At 48.3% G+C, this 17,160-nt stretch overlaps 1 protein-coding gene across 1 annotated transcript in view; it reads right to left on the bottom strand.

Moving 5' to 3' along the window:
* The window catches only part of LOC135901186 (uncharacterized), a 790,538-nt gene that overhangs the window by 650,389 nt on the left and 122,989 nt on the right, over window positions 1–17,160 (bottom strand). Inside the window, exon 3 of the mRNA XM_070537224.1 lies at window positions 132–238. Within this exon, the coding sequence (XP_070393325.1) occupies window positions 132–238 (107 nt within the window). The remainder of the gene's footprint in view (window positions 1–131; window positions 239–17,160) is intronic.

Raw genomic sequence — 17,160 nt, 5'->3', positions numbered from 1 at the left:
TAATAACGTACCAGAAAAGAAGTAGCATACAAACAAACACCTTACTATGGCGGAGGAAGATTTCTCAGTGATGTCAGATCGAGGAGACACTTCACCCGCTGTCATGTCTATAGCAAACTGGCCGCACTTACCAATGGGTGCAACATGTCCATGCTTTCCTCTTTCAATGACGGAAGCAGCTGTGCGCCACTTGCTATGGACTTGTGCTAGTTTGCCAGTGGAGCACTTCCATCTCGTACTGCAAATTGACCGAGGCTAAAGTAACCAGTAATGATCGCTGGGTACGTGACAACACACGCCACAAAGCACTGCTTGAATTCATACACAAAACCGATGTCTCACAGCACACACATAATCCGCACCATAGAATACGCGTAAGGTCAAGGCTTAATCACAATAAAGAAATGGAGACTGACACACCTACACAAACCGACAACATTTTGCGTAACCTCCATCACGCTAGAGTAACTCACGTTCAGGCAATGCAGTTCTCTATTTTGCTGACCTACATTCATTGACGTCAGAGCACGCGCCTAAGTTCTGCTTCTTAGCTAGACGACTTCGACACAGAGCGAAACGAGAATTCTGTAGATATTTCCGGTATTTGAATTCCTAAATCAGGAAGGGAGATTTATGGCTTAGCGCAAGAGAGAGAGAGAGAGCAAGGGTAGGGAAGGCAGGGAGGTCAACCAGAACAGCATCCGGTTTGCTACCCTACACTGGGGGTGGGGGAAAGGGGAATAGAAAGAGGAAGAAAGGGAGAGAGTCAGCACTGAGTACATGTGGGAGGGACACCTTATACAATGACACTATAAGCGGTCTCTTAAGCCCGTGCACTTTAAGTACCGCACTAGTGCACGAATCGCTTTTCGAGCCAGTGACGGTTGTGGCCACGGTCCGAGTATCTTTGACTCGGTGAATGGTCTCGAGTCTAGTCTATGTAAAGTTGCCCGCAGAGAGAGGCGTTGGACATCGTAACGAGGGCAGGTACACAATACGTGCTCGATGGACTCCTCGCACCCGCAGGAGTCGCACATCGGGCTCTCGGCCACTCCCATACGGTAGGAGTATGCGTTCGTGAACGCCATTCCCAACCACAAGCGACACAACAAGGTTGCTTCGCCGCGGGAAAGGCTAGGTGGCAGTTGTAGCCGTAGCGTGGGGTCCAGTTGACGTAATCTGCAATTGAAGCCACTTGATGTCCAGAGATCTTGTGACTTCTTGCGCGCAAGTAGGCGAAGTTCTCTGGCAGCGTCCGACCTCGCCAAAGGTGTTGGACGCGTCTTTGTATCTTCGTGGGCACACCGGGCAGCCTTGTCAGCTAGGTTGTTGCCGACGATGCCACAGTGAGCAGGAATCCACTGAAATGCAATGTGGTGTCCTCTTTCCAGAGCATGGTGGTGCAGTTCCCTGATTTCAGATGTCATTTGCTCGTAAGTTCTGTGACGTAACGCGGACTTGATGCTGTGAAGGGCTGCCTTAGAGTCACAAAATACGACCCACTTCTCTGTTGGCTCTTCGGTGATGTACATCATAGCGGCATGGAGAGCTGCAAGTTCTGCCGATGTAGATGTAGTCGTGTGCGACAGTTTGAATTTAACTGTAACGTTCTTGGCTGGAACGACGAATGCGGCAGTTGAGCTGGTAGGTGAGGTTGAACCATCGGTATATATGTGTATGCGGTCATGATACGTCTGGTGCAGTAATAGGAGTGTAAGTTGCTTCAGAGCCGGCGATGGATGATTGGACTTTTTTGTAATTCCAGGAATATCAAAATTCACTTGAGGCTGTCGCAGGCACCACAGGGGGGAGGAAGGCTTCGCCGCCGGTGTAAAACTTGCTTGTATGTACTCTTGATGAGCGTTAATCACTCGTGAAAAGGTCGCTTGAGGTCTCTCGGCTGGTAGGGAGGCCAAATGGTGGTCGGGGATCCTTGACAGAAGCGAATGTGCGCTCTGAGAGAGTCGACAGCTACATGTGTCTGGATTGTATGGTCTCCTGCGATGGCAATTGTTGCTGCTGTTGACGTGCACCGAGGCAGCCCCAAACACGTGCGGAGGGCTTGACCTTGTATGCTCTCCAAGGTGCGAAAGTTCGTCTTGCAGGCATTTGACAACACTGGTAGGCTGTAACGTAGGAGTCCGAGAAACAAAACCCTGTACAGCTGCAACATAGAGTGGACTGGTGTACCCCAGTTTTTCCCGCATAGAAATTTGAAGACCTGAGCAATGGCGACTAGCTTCTTCTTCAGATAGACGCAGTGAGGGCTCCACGAGAGGTTGCGGTCAATGATGACGCCCAGAAAGCGATGTGTCTTAACATAGAATACAGCTTGACCATTGATGGTAACAGGATACGATGACATTTGTTTCCGCGTAAAACCAAGTAATGCGCACTTCTCAGTAGACACACTGAGGCCTTGTTCTCGGAGATAAGAAGCCGTCATGGTTGCCGCCCGCTGAAGCCTGGCTCTTAGCTGAGGACGAGTCACCGCAGAGGCCCAGATGCAAATGTCGTCGGCGTATACTGAGACATGTACTGTCTGCGGTAGGTAATCCGCTAGTCCTACGAGGACGAGGTTGAACAAAATAGGACTCAACAGTCCACCTTGCGGCACACCACGGCAGATGTAATGGTCTGAAGTTGGGCCGTCTTCGGTCTGTAAGAAAAAAGGCCTTGCAGTCAAATAGTCTTGAATCCATTGATACATCCGGCCACCAACTCCAACAGCCTCAAGTGAGTTTAGTATGGCCTCATGGGCGACGTTATCGTAGGCTCCTTTTATATCCAGAAAAAGTGCCGCAGACAGGCGCTTGAGGCTTTTTTGATTTTGGACCCATGTTACGATGTCAATGACGTTGTCTATGGACGTGCGACCTCGACGGAAGCCTGTCATGGCGTTCGGATAGATGTTGAATCGTTCTAGGTACCATTCCAATCGGGCAAGAATCATTCTTTCCATCACTTTGCCGACGCAGCTCGAAAGCGCAATCGGACGATATGATGAGATCTCAAGCGGTGACTTTCCAGGTTTCAGAATGGGGATAAAGCGGCTCGATCTCCATTGTTTAGGAACGGCGCCGTTCTGCCAAGACTCATTGTAGTAGTTGAGAAGCTCATCACGTGCCTCATGTCCAAGGTGGCATAGGGCAGCATACGTGATGCCATCAGGTCCTGGTGACGAAGAACGCCTGCAAGTCGCCAACGCAGCATCGAGCTCTTCGAGTGAAAAGAGCACGTTCATTTCTGGTACACGTGCCTCAGGGATGTCATTCAATGCTGCGTCAGTAATGATGGCCACGGACCCAGCAATCCGTGCGCAGAACTCTTCAGCCAATTGAAGTTCCGAGCGAAGTTGGTAGAGGGCCAGAGCAGCGAAGGGCTTCCTTTGATGCGGAGATAAGCGAAGACCCCTAACCGTTCTCCATATGTGTGAGAGCGATTTTCGGGGTTCAAGCGACTGACAGAATGTTTTCCATCGCTTATCTTCCAATTTATCCATGCGACGCTGGATTTTCTTTTGTATGCGTCGTGAAGCCCTCAGATCCAAGACGGACTTCGTGCGCCGATACCTCCTCTCCGCCTGTCGGCGCGCCGCACGCAGCCTATCCAGTTCCACGTCCAAGTCTGTTCGCCTTGTTGACCTTGTAAGCGAGCACATGGACGTTTTCAATGCCTCTGCGATTGTTTTTTCGATAGTGTGTGAGAGGCCTTCCCGACAAGTGTCATCCATATGCTTCTTAAATTTTGTCCAATCAACTGTACGCAACACAGTAGAGGAGCGTTGCTCAATTCCTCTAATCGTTATGTATGTTGGAATATGGTCGCTTCCATGTGTTTCTACGTCTGTAAACCATTGGACGCTCGAGGCAAAGCGCCGTGACACCAAAGTCAAGTCCAAGCAGCTACTGTAGCTCGTGCCTCGCAGAAATGTAGGGCTGCCGTCATTTACACAGCACAAATCATGGTCGGCAGCAAAGGAGGCAAGGCTCCTGCCTTTGGAGTCCATTTTAGTGCTTCCCCATAGCTGGTGATGCGCGTTGAAGTCACCTGTGATAACCCAGGGACCATTGTTCATTAGTAATATTTTCTTAAGTCGTTCGCCGTCAAAGTGACCCGCTGGAGATATGTAGGCACCAATTAGTGTAAATGACACATTCTTCTTTTGGACATTTAGGCAGACATATTGGTTGTCGTCATGAGGCTCTATTGCGTTAGCGACATATGTGAAGTCCGTGCGGATGTAGATGATCACTTTCGTGCTCGCACCGCATGTGGACGAGACGAAAGATTCATAACCGGACAGTCTGAGTGGAGTTGATGTATTTGGTTCGCAAATGACCAGTATGGGGAAGCGATTTGTGAAAATGAATTGGCGAAAGTCTGATATACGGGTCCTTAGACCCCTGGCATTCCATTGAAAGATCGACGCACTTTTAAGTTCAGTGCGGAAGGGGACTATTGGTCGAGCCATGGTGCTTACACGATGCTAGCAAGCACTGGATTTAGTGCATCCAGTATTTGCAGAGCGCTTCGAGCTGCTGGTGTTTGCAGCTTGTTCAGTATAATGCGCATTGTATTAATTAGCGATTGCAGCATATCAGCCACCTGCCTGTCTTGGTCGCACACATCGCCGACAGTAGACGTCGGGGGTTGTCCAGCGAAAGTTTGCTGTGATTCTGTTGGTGAATGTTGTCGTTTTGGTAGAGCCGGCCAAGATTCGGCAGATGTGGCCTTCTCAGTGGACTTGCTCTTCGCGGTCCTTTCCACATTGTCTGGCCTAGGCGGTGGAGGAGGAGGTGGTGTTGTAGGAAGTGGCATGCGCCTTCCTTGAGAAGCCTGTCTTGAGGAGCGCCGTTGACGTGAACGTCGCTTCCTGATTTTTTCGGCGGCTTCGCGATGAGATGAATGATCTCTCGCCATCTCTTTCAAGATGGTCATTTCCTTCTTAATATGTGGGCATTTCTTCGATGAAGCTTCATGTGATCCTCCGCAGTTTGAACACTTCACCACAGTCGCGCCACATTTATCTGCAGCGTGGGGCTCTCCGCAGCGGGGGCATGCCGCCTGATTTTCGCAGACGCTGCTCACGTGTCCCAGTTTCATGCATTTGCGGCACTGGAGAGGTTTCGCAATGAAAGGCCGCACTGCATGTCTGAAGTGTCCGACCTTGACATGCGAGGGTATATGTTTGCCCCTGAATGCTGTTTTCACGCAGCGTGAACTGCCAAGCCGCTTAACATCAACGATGACCTCATCATTGGATGGCTTGATAAGAATCGGCAAGTCGTTATTAAGGATGGCGACGTCTACGTCGTAGATAACGCCGGTGACTACGTCAGATCCCAGAGGGATGTAAGAGCGCACCTGAATGCCATCGAGGTCCGTTACGCTGCGTAGAGTGGTCAAAGCAGCCGCATGCTGGACATCAACCGCCAGAAGATTTTTTCGGGTGTTCACTCGAATGTCCGATATTTCATTGGGCACCAAGGCTTCCAGTGACATCGACCCAGATTGCCTGTTAAGTAGCTTCATGTTGACGTTGGGAAGCAGGGGCACAAAGATGATGGTATTGGCGTCCGGCCTCTGTGTCTGTCTCACTGTTTGCGTGCTTGACGATGAGGACGTCCTGGTGTTTCGTCGCTTCGCTCTGCGGCTCTGTACAAGCTGGAAGTCGTCATCGGAAGTGTCCTCACTGCTGAGAGAGTAGACATGGGTGCCTTCGCTGTCGGTGTCGCTCTGCTGACCGATCCGCTTCCTGGAGGCGGCCGCCGCTGACGCCGCCGTCGCCGGCAGACGTGCGGGGTCGTCCACTTCCATTGCGACTGAGCAGGGAGCGAGAACCAGCGGATGAACTTAGGTTTTCACAGAAATAACCCGGAGCTAGAAAGAACAGCGCTGTATCAAAAGACACTTCGTCGTCTTTTGATACAAGGAAATCTACAAAGACGTGCGGCTACATTCCCATTGCTCGTTGGCAGATGCTCAGGCCCTTACAGAACAAATCTCAACGTAATATGGCTGCACCCGAGAAACTGTCCTTGGAAAGGTCTCAGTCTTTTTTTGTCCTGTTCACCGTCCCTATCTTTTCTTCCAATTAAACCTTTTGGCTCGGCCGCCTTCCGCAGGCAATGAATATGGTCTCCTATAGAGCCAGTGCTGTGAATTTTGCAGACACAAGGGCCGAAAGATTTATAGCCTACGTTATTTCTTAAAGAGCAGGCCCGTTTTCTCCTTGCAATTTTCTTGCTAGATCGCTTTACTAGAAAAGGCAGCGAGCAATTCTATAGAAGAGAACAGTCAATTATCGAAAGCGGTAAGCTTATGGCAAGTAGCTATTATGAATAAAAATTGTTCAATCCACCTCCTGTTTAAAAGCTGTGCTTTTTAATATTGAGGTTATTGCAATTCCGTCTTTCTTTACAAAACTCCAGAAAGCCGCCGAAGGACAGTAATTGTCTCGTTGAATTTAACTCCAAAGGGCTTTGTCTGTTATCCTTCTTTTCCAGGATAATTCGGCCGCTGTATCTCTATCTAATACGTTGTCGTCCCATGCCCTTAACACGCAGGTGCACAGCAACATACGCTGTGCATGTGCGCGTCTACTCCCCTGACGCAATCTGCTAATCACTTGAATGCTAACTGTAACTCGCTAATTATGCGCGTTCACAGCTCACGTTGTGGCTTCTTACGGACAACGTTTCGTGCTGCAAAAAGACACGCGTAGCCATGACCGAGTTACCCGACTACTCGCGCAGCGAGCTCACCGAGCGAACCGCGGAAACATCGCTGTTTCACTGCGCGCTGTCACATAAGCTCGAGTGTGAAATCCGGGCGACCCTAATTATTGCCACGAACAGATGTGAAAAACGCGCCGGCGAGACTCGGATGACTGCACTGCCCAGGACTCCTGGGGTGGCAGTTGAGCTCCCTCGGCTCCCACACGAAGTGCCGGCAGTCACTCCAAGAGCAGACTTTAAACAGAGCCGCTTTTTTCAAAAAGAAGTAGAAAAAAACACGTCCAGCGCAGTAATATTACAACAGCCAAGCTCGCTTTCGGCCACCATCTTTCCTCGGAGCATCGCCATGGCCTCGCGACGGAAAATGCACCGCGATCATCGTTACGAAGCCGGCAGGCCTGGATGAGCATGTAGAGTTTGCGCCGCAACATCATGGCTTGTGGAGACGACCGCGCGGCGCAAGATCGCAATGAGCCTTCGACCCACCCAGCCGCCCCCTTTTCGGCGCTGTTTTCCGGGGCAAAACCCCGCAACGCGCAACCATAGGCTGCGCTACAAATTACCCGGGGACCTCTGCTGCGCGCCCAACTGAACCCCTCCATTACTCACATCAGCTGAGCAGAGGGTCGACGGGAGGAGGCGGCAAGCTGAACCGCCGGGTTGGCCCCGTTTTAACGACCGCCCCGGCACACGAGTTCTGCTAGACGGTGTACATCGATACGGAGAGGGCGAGAAAAAAAATCAACGCATTTACAATGACGCATGCTTTCGCTGGAGTTAAATGTAACGTGTTATAGGGTGGTCGCAGCTGCCGAATTTCTCGTAGCCTTCGCATGATAATGAAATTTGGTCCGACTAAGATCGAAATGGAGACCTCATGTGACGCTCAAACGTGCCAGGCAGCAAGTTCCAAGCTGCCTCTTTATTTTTTGTTGCATGATGTGAGGGTTTACAAAATATGGGGCATGCCGACTAATCCTTCTGTCTTAGCTACGCAACGAAGAAAGTTATGCGCTCACTGAAGTAAACATTGGCCGATGAAATGAATGGTACATTTAAATGATAAATTATGCCTATTTACTATATATATAATTTCTCCACAGTTTATTTATGAGCAGAACACCGGTCTAGAGGAATATAAAACGTCATGAGTTATTAATTGCTGACTTTGATTAAATGTATACGCAGTTCAGATGCACAGTTTACAAAAAAAGCGAAATATTCAAGAAATACTTCTCCGCTTTTTGGGTCCTTTATAAATGTTTCAGAGGAGGTAAGTATACTGCAGGTTTCGTTGTTTAATTAAACTGTATAATACGTTATCTTCCAAGCCTTCACTGAAAACAGTAGTCACATTCACCCAGGGCACGCGTAATATAAGAGTTTTGAACGTAAGTCTTTCTTGTTCCTGTATTTTAGGCAGTGATGGAGTAAATGAGCAAAGGAGGCTCTAATATTCGCGGAAATGAGATGCGATATCTCGTATGGCCTGTGTCGTTTGAATAATACTACAATAGTACCTCACTTATCTAGTCTATTCGTATCATTTTACAGCAGCGCTTACGTGGACGTGATGGCACTGCATCGCATCTCATTTTATCACTGCATGCTATTGGTGGTATATAGCCATCAGGCCTAGCGTGATGGCGTTCGAAAAAAGTTGACGCACTTTCTTCACGGACCGCGTATATATAGGCTGTAAGTGGTGAAAAATAAAATCCAGACAGTCCCGTTTTCTCTCTCTCCCTGGGATACGATGGGATATACGTTTACTGTCGATATCCGTCTGGCGCGTCGAGGCAATCCAACCTTATGGAGCATCATCCCCGTTGACATTAGTTGGATGAACCGTGTCGCATTTCCTAGGACGTCATCGCATTGCGATGGGTCCCGTTCAAGCGAAGTGAATCAAGCTTTGCGCGGCTGCGTTGAAGAGCAGGTCTGCAGCAGGCGCGAGCAGTCAGAGGTGGAGTAGGACCGACATCACCAGTCGCCTCGCTTCCCGTATAGTGATGGCATGGTCCCATAATGGCGACGTTTATAATGTGCCGGCTCGCAGCTCATATTAACCCTTCACACGAGTCCAGTCTACTACTGTCGCATTCACTTTAAGGCAGTTTCGGGATAGTGGATTTTTGTTTGTTAGTACAGCTTAGTGAGCGACAATAACGACTGACGTTAATGTGCCGGCGAATGCACCATATTGTTTTAAGCGGCAGCTGAATGCGCAGGTAATCGCTACAGCAGCTTGAGCTCCTAATGTTTTCTGACTTTCGAGACTTAGCACAACATTCATGTGAGAGATCCGAGAATGTGTTTCGAACGGAATCAGCGGTACAGAGTCTTTAAGCTTGCTCCGTCACATTTGGTATATAAATTTTAGAAGCGCTCCCCAGCGCACTAACACAGAGGATATGTTAAATAATCCACTGGTTGTAGAATTCATAAGGCCAAAAGGACAGTTAAGCTCACAGTGGGTGAATAAGTTCATATGGCTACGCTTTGCAATCATTTTGGGCACGGGAATATTTGCCCTACATGCGTAGACTTCAGCATTCGGCTATACATCATTCGGACGAACGCCGCACAAACGAAAGGATTCCGTTACCTCGAGTCCACAAGATTTTGATGCTTATCATCCGATACTAGCATTTTCATATTTCGTGTGCTAATAGCAAACCATATTCAGACGCACTAGGACATTCACCTGAAGCCAAGATGAGTTAATTGGTACCGACAATGACAGAAAGAGAGAGGATGACGATAATAAAGGTAAGAAGAACCCAGATTTTGTGTGGAACAGCGTGTCTCTTCACCGAGGTGTCTTTGGTGCCAAGCAGAACACAAGACGGACAGGATGGCCAGCTGCTCTAAGGCTGCTTTCCTGCTTCCTATACTTTCAGGACGTCTCGTGTGGTCCACGTGTTTTGTGTCAGGTGCAAGGTTTAACTTCTAGCCGTGGTCAAGTTCTATCCGTATCAACTTCAACCACTTTGTTTTCCTTCTTAGCATTCGAGCGCACGGAGGAAGCGCGAGTCGTGTCAAGTGACGGGTCACATAGCGTGCCGTGGAGATGCAGGACGGGTGGCGAGAATGTGGCCTAGTAAGCACCTGGTTGGGATTGCGGCGACGGTCACACTTTGTCCCTGCAGACGAGCCTCGATTGGGTCTTTAATACACTCTGTTTTTGCACCGTCTACCCCATTCTTTATTGGCTGTGGACATCACTAAGGTGTGTAATCACAGCAAACAGTTTTGCGGGCGTAGAGTTTGCGATGACGCCTTTACTCACTACGTCGGAATGGGAAATGGAGTTGTAATGGGAGTTGTTTCGCCATCCCTGCATTTACGTTTGAACGTTTTTTTTATATATATAAACATTCTTTGTCTATTCGATCTATGTCGCTGTCAGGTTTTATTCGGAAATCGCTCCCGATCATCATCCTATAATCTGTACAGACCAACAAAGAACGGACGACAAAAGAAGAACCAACAAATCATTACCACAATGTCACTCGCAACTTCAGACTTTACTAAAACCACACAAAAAATTTGTTTCCGTTGCGAGTAGCACCTTTATCTGCCCTCTTTCGTGTTCTATTTGGTGCCTAAGACACCAAGACGTATACCTACCAACTAGCCGAAGCTTTAGTTTTCCTAGCATGTTTCTCCCGCACTACTTCACACTAGAGTGTAGAAATGGAAGGATGCGAATTCACGATGAAATACGAGAACGAGTGTCAGCGACCTGCCTGACTTAAAATGCCTGCTATACACGGTTAGTAAAGCAGCACACAGTCGACGCTTGCACAGAAGCGTGCGGCAGATATAAACGCGTTTCAGCCGCAATGCATGAAACACTTGTGTCCCTTTAGGTAGCATAACGTTTGTCATTGTTTCCACCGCTCGACAAGCGCAATTTTCGCGCCGTATGTAGCTACCAGAAACATTTGTCCTCACACGCGTGGCAAGCATAGTTATTTTATTCTCAGATTATGTGTCCTGGGACATGTTTATCCACACTCGTCGGTCAGCTATGGCTCAACACAGAAGGTTCAATTCTTTTATGCGAAGCATATTACGAGAGCTCAACCCAGCTCCTCAGGCGCGGCGGTGTCGCCATGAAACCACGTGACACCGTGACGTCACGACAGAGGAGAAGTGACTTTGGCTAAACTCTTGCAAGACGGGCTGGGTGGGAATCGAACCAGGGTCTCCGGAGTGTGGGACGGAGACGCTACCACTGAGCCACGAGTATTTTTTTTTTTCTTTATTGCCTTTTCACAAACGCAAACAAAAAGATCAATTACACGACATGTACATATTCTAAAAACACCAGCCACAGCTCGGCCAGTGTAAGGTGTTTAGAAGGGCTTCACAGAAGCCAATTGGTCTAGTACAGGAAGCCATTCCGGGGGTTCACATAGTGCTCTGAACAAGTCGCGTGTGTATATAATGCTCTCAACAAAATAGTGTCTTGCTGAGTGAGCCTGTATATGACAATGTCTGATGTCCATTCTCGTCTTCCATACGCTGTGCATGCAAAGCAGCATTAGCATATCACTCGGCGCTTCCCCTGTTTCTGCACGTGGAAGAAACCGGATTCCAAAAGGGCTTATCGGCAATTCTTTTTTAAGTGTTCTTTGTAGGACGTCCCACAGAAATACGGCGTCATGGCAGTCAATAAAAATATGCTCAATTGATTCTGGCTTATTACAGATTAAGCAGTTTACCGACCAAGGTACAGAAAGACCTTTGCTTTGTAACCATGGCTTTACAGGGAGAGTGTCAGTATGTAATTGAAAAAAGAACGTTTTAGCAGAGGGTCTCACTGGCATTTTTTTAACGCGCTTTGTACGATGCTTCATAGCGGTACAAAAGCGCCTCTAGTGAATGCGGTGTTGCCTTAGAAACGAGCTGTTTCTAAGGCGTGCGTCTCTTGCTCAGGCGCGCATTTCGTTGCCGCGCCGAACGCTGCTTTGCTCGACGCTCACCGCGTCCAATGCGAGGCGCGTAGTCGCTGCCCTGTAGCCCATTGTCTTACACCCCTTGGCGGGTCGACGGGAACGCTGTCGCGTTCCACTCTTGAAGGCGAAGCAGTAATGCATGAGTTGTTTCTTCGTCTAGCCGAACCAAATATAGCCAAGCAACAGCAGTTCACCAGGGTAAACAGTGGTTCAACAACTAAAATAAAGGCTAGTATGCTTCGCATCCTAGGCTTAACCTTACCTAAGCCACAGCCATTTTTTTTGTGTGTGTGTGTGTGCGTGTGTGCTTTGCGTAGTAAGCTAATATTAGTGATGGTGCGTTTGTTCCAGGCATTTATGCACAATCCCGAAGTTTTCCTTTTAATATGAGGCAGGAGCGGAGCTCCAGGGTTAATTGTCCTCCTAAGTGTCCTTCATTATGCACTTACAGACCTCATCATTACATAGTGCACCAGGATAGCGATTTGTGCGAGTTGGTGGAAGTTCACGACGCAAAAGTGGCAAAAATCACCGAAGTGCGGCAAGAAAATGCATGTGTGTGGCTAAAGGAGAGAAATAGGAACGCTCAGAAGCCGATGAATTCAGTTGCTTTTGGGTGTCGTGCCGTGTGTTCTGAAGCGTTTAATTGAAGACTTTTTTAAGTTCAGTATCGCAGACAAATTGGGGCGCCGGAGTGGCACAAAATCCCAATCGGCCGGCTTTTTCCGGCAATCTCGGAGGTTGAACACCCGCGAGTCTTTTAAAATTGATATTGGCGATGATTACGCTTGAACGCATCAGGTAAAGTGAAATAGTTGAATAATCCGGGCCAGATACTGCAGATCCAGGTTGTAGTCATTACATTTGCTCCTGAAGAGCGCTCCACAATTTATTGCATGTATTGCTGCGGAAGGTGCGGTGAGAAATGTTTTCAATATTTTAAATTTTTGTTTTATCGATCAAAATATTAATTTCTGTCAACGTTGGCTAAGCTGCTCGCTGTATGCTATACCTTCAAAACGTTTTCCAGCGCTAACTCAGTATTGGCCATACTCAGTACCCAATGTTCCTTGTAACTTATCTCTGATTTGAAAGATAAATCATTATCTTATTATTCTGGGAAATGGGCACCGGGCTGCACATCAGGCATGGATGGCTTCGGAAATTCACTTTCTTTTTGTTTTTTACAATGTGCCGTGTAAATAGAGCAGAAAGAAAGTACCAACCTTGCCTAACAATATTAACACACTTGCACGAGTTTTAATGTCCAATCACATTTAATGATGGAAAGTTAGAAATACCGATATTTGTAAATGTCGCCGCAAGTCGATTCGCTTACACTTTTCGTATAACAATCTCTTTTGCTGCTGCCCGGCCTGATGACTTCAGCAGAGGCGGCTAACAAGAACCACCAGCATGAAATGAACAGAATGGGTGCAGTTATTCTTGCTTTTCCATTTCCACAATTGCATTGCGGGCTTTGTGTCTACTTGGAATCGGATGGCTTCCGGCATATGCGGTACAGTGAAGCATCGCAAAGTCCCTGCTCGACGAGAAATTACTCTGCCACAGGCAAAGTGCCATGAGGCAAAGAAAAAAAAAAGAAATAAAAGGAAAACGAAGCAAACCATGGTCCTTGTTTAACCCTGTAGCCATTTCATCGGCCTTGTTGTTTCGACGCTCGGAAGCAAATGAACGGCAAACGAAGATCAAAAGTGAAAGAAAAGCACTCAGCGAGCCTGAAGACAAACTTCATTTGTCGCACGTACGCCGTGCGGGTCGCGAGGACACAAAGGAAAGCGGCCGCGTATACGCAAGAGTGTACACGCGCACTCGCACTCTGAAACACGCTCGCGGAGACGTCGGGAGTTGTGGGCAAGGTGGCGAGGCAGAGAGGGCGACGTTTGTAGGGGGGACGCAGAGCGCTCTGGTGGCCAATCTTTTCCAAGACTAAATTGCTCGCGACTTTCCCTTCTACGCGCTGTACGAAACGGGGGAACTGCGACGGTGGACGCCGTTCCAGTTCCCTCGACAACCGGCTGGGGCTGCCCCGCAACACGCTTGGGCTGCGAAAGCGCACAAGTAGGAGGGGGGGGGGGGAGGGCTCCTCGTCAACTCCGTTTCTCTCTCTCTCTCTCTCTCTCTCTCAGCCAACGGCGCGGCATTTGTGCGCTCTTGGAATCTCGGCGACCGGCCGGAGCCAGCGGCGCCCTGGTTTAGTCCGCGCATTTTTCTGCCTTCCCGCTTCTTCTTCTCGTCCGCCTGCAATCTTCCCGCACACTTCCGCCGTGTCGCAGTTGCGATGACCTACATATTGCGTCCTATACAGGAAAGCGCACGCACGCGCCACACCTCTCCTCCTCGGCGCACGAACGCACACAGTCACGCACACGGCCGCGCATACGCAGGCGTTCAGGCTGCAAAAAAAAAAAAAAAAACATCTTGCCGTCCACATGACGCGGCGGGTTTCCGTTCGAGCTCCGATAGGGCGTCGCAAGAAAGGGCGTAAATGGAGGACCGCGTGCGTTCCCTCGAATGCCCTTTTTTTTCTTCCCGCTTCTCCTCCTCCCACCATTCACGAGTTGTTTCCCTCTTCCTCGCTCCATTGCCCGCTCTTTTCTCCGGGCTCCCTAAACATGCAATAAGGAGGCAACTGCGAGAAGGCGACATCGGCGAGCGTGAATGCTGCTCCTGCTGCTGCTTCTGCTGCGGCGTGGAGGTTGATATAGCCGCCCTATAGTAGTCGCCGTTCCGATTTCGCCGTCTCCGGTTCCCGCTGGAATAAGAAGGCGGAAACACGCGTGAAGCAAGGAGCCGTGGCGCCTGCGCGTATTGTTCGACTTTCGCGCTCGTCCCTTGATATTTTGTTGCGCCCCTTACTTTCTAGCGTGCCCACGGCCGGAATGACATCTACGGTGCGCGCTGGTGACGCCAGCGTACTCGTATCGGAGTCGAAGCAATTTGTCTTTCCGTTTTGCGACTGCACGCACCCCCCGCGCTTGTATAGTGCGTTGGCTAGCTCTTTCCCTCGGGCAAACGTCAGCAGCAAGAAGACCTCTGCCGCGAGCTTCGGCGAGTTTGGTCCACTATTTTCGGCCGTTGGTTCCCAATGGCCCAGGTTTGCCGCGCCCAAGGGACGTGCGGAGCCGATGTCAGTTGTTGTGGTCCGTGGCAGCCAAGATAGCTAGGTGGAAAAATTACAGTGTAGCTCTTATTTATTTGTCTCAATTCCTAGCAGAAAACTCATGTTTACATCTAGACCAATTGGAAAGTTTGCCAAACAGAACGTACACATCGATGGACCCCGGTTGCCTAATCACCGCGAAACATTAAAAAAAGGTAAGGTGTACTCATTCCTCGATGGTGAATGTCCCTGACCTGTTTATTTCGCTGCCGATTTAGTTGTTGTAACTGCTGAAAGGGGCCCACGCCTTTCCATTGCGAAAAACATCAATTGTTTCGTACTGGCGCTGTAAAACAGTATATATATATATATATATATATATATATATATATATATATATATATATATATATATATATATATATATATATATATATATACATTGTAGTGGGTAATTGTAGCGGTTTAGAAACCAGAGGTTCGCGACGCCGGTTAAATAAAACAGCACGTTGTGCAACTTGGTGACGCCGTCCTACTTGTTATGCTGGCTCACCCGGTCGTAAGATGACAACCAATCTACCACGTCATGATCATCTGTGCCGCTAAAGTTGGCAGGATCTCGCTGGCGCAACACACCAGAGGCGATGACCGCCGGAGGCTGTGGTGCATCTTCCTGAGTGTTTTCGTCAGGCATGGTCGCAGCAGTCGGTAGAATCCGGCTTCGGAGTTCCAGTTTCCGGGGTCGCCCAGTGCCTCCACCAAATGAAACGGGGTTTATTGCAGCTCATTAGAGGGATCGCAAGTAGCTCTTGATCATGAGCCGTAGTCCTTCGCATCAGCTGCCTGAGCTCGAGGTCTCGCACTGCAGCGGTGGCAGTCCGCACAGCACCGCATGCATATTACACATTACAATTTATATATATATATATATATATATATATATATATATATATATATATATATATATATATATATATATATATATATATATATATATATATATATATATATATATATATATATATATGCGCGGTGATTTTACGCTCCTACACCACGACCCGAAAGAAATTTGACCACCGGTTTCTTTTTTTATTTTTTTACGAGCTACGAATGCACGGTACAGGAGCGTTCCTGTACAGTAATCAGCCATTGAAACGCGATACTTAGACAGCATGGCCGCCGGCGCTTTCTGAGCCACCGGTGATCGCTGGGTGACCGCTGAGGAAGCCGAATGCAGTTATGATGCATCGAAAAGATTCTCCCTTTCATGTGACAGAAAAATGCATCATCTCAGTGTCACCAGCACCCACCGGTGACGCAAGAAAGTACCAGCCGCCATGTTGTCCGAGTATCGCGTTTCAATCACTGCGCAATGTACATTGTGCCCCAATAGGTATGTGGCTGCTGTAATCACGGTGAAACCTGCCACCTTGCGCTCGGAGGCGCGATGACATAGGCACTGAGTTACCTCTGCAGACATCCATGAATTCATGCTTATGTTGGAGTGAGCTATACAGTAATAGCAGAAAAAAAAAGTGAAAACTTGGACGACGCGAGACTTCAAAAAAATAAAAAAAATCATACGTCACCACGTAGGCTTCCATAAGACAACGCAGATTCCAATCACCTGAAGATATAAGAAAATTCTCAGGAAATCTGGGCATTAGAGCGGACTTCCAATACTCTATCTCTACACAATGCACCATGAGCTTCAGGTTTCATATTCCCGTGACTGCGCTAGCAGCAGCATCAGTCACCGTGTGCAACGAACCTGCGAACTTATCTGTATCTGGGCAAAGAAAACTAAAATAACAGAAGACTGTGGACCGAGAACTAGCCACCACACTCATGTTCGCATTGTCAGTTTAAGATGCCGTCGTCAAAATTGCTTGGCTGGCAGATCTACTAAGATTACTTTGAGTTTATGAGTACGCTACTAAAGGAGCAATATTAAAAGTACATCTTCGTCGTTTCGAACTTCACTTTTTGAACGAGCTCATGCAGTACATTTCAAGTTTGCAGATCTTCGTCGATCAAGTTTCAGAAATTAATATTTTTCCATTACAAAGGTGCCTTCAAACTTAGTCAATTTACATAAACCCGCATAATTGAAATTACGAATGCAATTCAGAGTCGGTTTTATTCAGCAAAGGACTCTGCCGTTCATGCATGATGTGCTGTTAAGCCCTTCAAAGTTTGTAATGTACTCGAGACGCCTGTGGTTTATTGCTTGGGCCTTTAGTTATGCGCGAAAGTCGACGCTATGGCATAGAAACTCCCATTTTTGTGCACCCCACTTTCTACATGTACACCGGTTGCTCAAGTCATTT

Source organism: Dermacentor albipictus, chromosome 4 (assembly GCF_038994185.2).
Source record: "Dermacentor albipictus isolate Rhodes 1998 colony chromosome 4, USDA_Dalb.pri_finalv2, whole genome shotgun sequence".
Taxonomy (NCBI): domain Eukaryota; kingdom Metazoa; phylum Arthropoda; class Arachnida; order Ixodida; family Ixodidae; genus Dermacentor; species Dermacentor albipictus.
Note: the sequence above shows the minus strand (reverse complement) of the source record. Positions and strands in the feature narration are given on the sequence as shown.